Source organism: Amphimedon queenslandica, unplaced genomic scaffold (assembly GCF_000090795.2).
Source record: "Amphimedon queenslandica unplaced genomic scaffold, v1.1 AMPQUscaffold_9374_Cont18616, whole genome shotgun sequence".
Lineage (NCBI taxonomy): Eukaryota > Metazoa > Porifera > Demospongiae > Haplosclerida > Niphatidae > Amphimedon > Amphimedon queenslandica.
In genome coordinates this window covers 1-3605 of record NW_003550354.1, presented here as the reverse complement: position 1 = coordinate 3605, position 3605 = coordinate 1, and the positions used below count along the sequence as shown (strand labels likewise).

Below are 3605 nucleotides of genomic sequence, written 5' to 3'. Positions count from 1 at the left end.
CCATCAAAGCAATGTTTTTGTTTGCAGCTTAGTGATATGCAACACCTTATAGTGCAAAGGAGGGATGAGGAATGGGGTGGGCTATGGGTTGATGTAGAGGAGAAAGAGGAAATACCGGATAAGAGTTTTTTAAAGGTTATAGTTAGCTCTAAGGTGAGGAATATAGTATTCTGTTATAGTAATTAGGCTGTTAATCATAGGAACCTTTGACAAAACCCGCAACCCCAACTGTTAGTAACACTCCAGTAAGAGCCTGTGTGAATGGTGCTAGGATTACTAATGTTGTACGCTCACCATGTATTAATGGAACTCAAGACAAAGTTACAATTGAAATGGTATGCATACTGTACAGATGGTTTAATTGTAACAAAATTATACACAATAAAATTAATAATGGTATCATTGGTTAATCCAAAACCATATATTTGCTAACCACAGAATCCATACAATAGGCCCCTAACTGTTTGCTTCTTAGCCCAGGCCCAGTTCATTATCTATGGACCCGTAGTTCATGTTATATTTTCCTATGATTTTATATAGGAGATTTTGGATATTGATGAAAAAGCAAAAATATTTACTAGAAGTGAAGAAAATCTGACTCAATATCAGAAGGAAATTAATTCAGCTAGCATCGAACTTTGCCGTATAAACCCAACCTTATTGATGGGTGGGAAGGGAGATCTCCTTAAGCTAGCTAGAGAGAGAGTGCACAATAATGGCTATATCTACAAAAAAGGTAAAAGTCGAGCAAAGCGAGTGTGTTCCTCAACTGATGATGTTAGTACTTCTGAAAGTGGTATAGCTGAAGGTGGTAAAGCAAAACGAGTCAGAATTGATGGGCATGAAAGAGAGTTAAGAATCGATCATTTACTCGATCAAATTGCTGACATAGAAAAAAGAATTACATTTAAACAGTGCAGAATCGATTCTGCTGCGGCCTCAAGCAACTTTAAAGCTTGTGACGAGCTCTCACAAGAATTGTCTGACTTAAAAACCCAAAAGCATGAACTAAATTGCTTGTTGGTTCCACTTCAAAAAAAGTCAGCAAAATCTGCCTGGTATTATAGAATGAAGAAACAAAAGAATGGAGATGAAGCGGATGTTAGTGATAATTTGTTGGATACATCACGGGAGACTAGTGTAGAGTCTAATGATGGAAGTGGCCCGAGTTTTTTACATCAGAGCCTCCCTACAGAGACTCAACAACAGCTACAGTAGGGAGGCCACATGATCTTTTGACTATATATAAAGAACAAAGTAAACGTAACCTTACTCCAGTTGTAATATGTGATGGTATTTATGTAACTGCATTTAAAGGCCTTACTTTAACTGATTATATTGAAACTAGGAAAAGTTACTGTTCGTCTTATCATAATCGTTGTCCTTGTAAGTGTTTAAAACTGTTGTATGTTGCTGAAACTATTTGTACTACAGGATTTCTAAAGCTAAAAGAAGCATTTACCATTTCATTTCCTACTACAAGTTATAATTCATTTAGTGCAAGACGTCTATTTTTGCAAATGCCACTGGTATGTTTACGGCTGGACTTTATGCCTGGCAGAAGTGAGTGTGTTTTAATCGAATACCATGAGGGTGTTAACTACAAAAACCTCTTGCAACTTCTTCAAAATGTAATTCCAAAGTCTTCAGTTGCAAAAATGGATAAATCTCTTCTTCAGTCATTGCTAGGTCTTTGTCAAAGTGACAGAGAGAAAGAATGCTTACGCTTTGCAGTCTTTAAAGCTTCTGGCTTAAGTTCTACACAAGCTCGTGCACAGTTTGGACTTGAAAATATGAATTTGCGAGCAAAAAAGGTGGAAGATTCTATTATTCATGCACAGTACATTCGCACTGCTATAGAGAAGTTAGCTTTGACTACTGAAAAAGCAGTACTACAAAGTCTTGGGCTGAGTTGTGGTAATGAAGAATTAATTAGTGAAAGTAGTGATGAAGAAAGCAGTGATGTACCTACTCAATGCAGCAATTCCTCTCCTCTCACTCCTACTAACTACCCAGCTTCTCCTTCTTGTACTGATTTCTCTCTCAATGATATGAATGTTATTGTCCAAGAGTGTCAGCTAAACTGGTTTGAAATAGTTGAACAGTTAGAGAAAATGTATGGTACTCAGTGTAGTCATATTAATCACATAAAAGAGTCAATTGAACATTTGAATATTAGTGTACGTGAGAAAGAGAAGCTAAGAATATCCTATCAAGCATTTATGTTAGACAAAGAGGATCAAGCTGCAAGTCAAAGAGAAGCTGATATTTATAATGGAGAAATTGTCACAGAAAGCGATAGTGATGATCCCAATGCAATTCTAGCTGCAAGGACTCCTCTCGATCCATGTTTGAAGAAAACAATAGTGAAAAAGAGGCTCTCTGTTAAACGGTGGGCACAACGCTTAAAAGCCAAACGAATTGAAGAGCAGCATTTTCTTGGGCGTCAAGTTTCGAAAAGACATGACTCAATAGTTACAAAATATCCAGATATTGGAGAAACGATTGAATCCTTTGTACAGGACAATAATGTTGGGGCTGAAGCATGGCGAAGGACGGGTGTGTTGACGTTTGATGGGAATGTAAAGAAGAAGCAGAAGATCACATATGAAAAAATTAGAAAGCATCTAGAAAGTATTTATGGAAGGAAATTTTCCTATGGAACAGTTGTACAATTATGTGTCGCTAGAAACAGACGGCATAGATCGTCTTCTCGTTACAAAGGTGTTGCCAAAGTAACTACAAGACGTGCAAGAAAAGGCTTCCAGTTACGCTATAACCCTGATTTTCATTGGTCAAATGCCTTATATTCAGGACTCAATTTCATTCAGCTTGTTGATGGAAGTGATATATTAAATATTAATAGAGACGATGCATCAGGATTCAGGCTGGATACTTTAGCAACGCACAAGCAATATGCTGTACCAACAGTCACAGGCAATAGTGTTCTTACCACACATACTGACTATGTTACTAAATATCCAAGTGTACTTCAAACCACGTCCTACAATTTTTCAAAAACAGGTAACTGTGATGAGGTAAGATGCATGCAACATTACAGTATAGGAGCTATATTTTTGTGGAAAATAGATTTTATGTTTTGCATAAATTTGTGAATTTAACTTTCCCTTAAAGGTGTGGCACCATCGAAAAAATGGCTGTAGAAGGGAAATTTATTGTTATGAATATACCCATAAATTATACTCCTTATACAGTAATAAATAAATTTGTTTATTTTGAAGTTATAACTAATTTTAGATAAATCGTTTTGATGATTATTTATTGTGCTTTGCAATGTAATTGTTATTATTTTTATCCTGCAGGTAATACACCTGAAGTTTGCATTGGTGTGGTGAAGGCCCTTCCAGTTCATTCGAAAAGTCCTGCGCAACATGCAGCTGATTTTGCCATGTTAATGAAGAAAGAAGAATTTAATTCTGTATTTTATTCACCAAGTGGTCAAGCAAAGAGTATTGTGTGTGCACGAGTTGACGGTGCAACAGATGAAGGTCCAGCTCATGAAGAAGTGCAGTTTTTTTGGACACTAGATCATATACAGAATGAGAGGGTGGCAACTCTAGTAACTGCTCGAAGCAGTGTCTAGT

The 3605-nt window shown here is 36.7% G+C and overlaps 1 protein-coding gene across 1 annotated transcript; it reads left to right on the top strand.

Moving 5' to 3' along the window:
* Positions 1-208: 208 nt before the first annotated feature.
* On the top strand, positions 209-3598 carry LOC109590849 (uncharacterized; the record flags this gene model as incomplete). The annotated part of the gene is made up of 3 exons (XM_020006714.1): positions 209-335; positions 541-3024; positions 3324-3598. Coding segments are annotated over exons 2-3 (1779 nt in total), but the record flags the coding sequence as incomplete, so codon positions are not given.
* Positions 3599-3605: the final 7 nt, after the last annotated feature.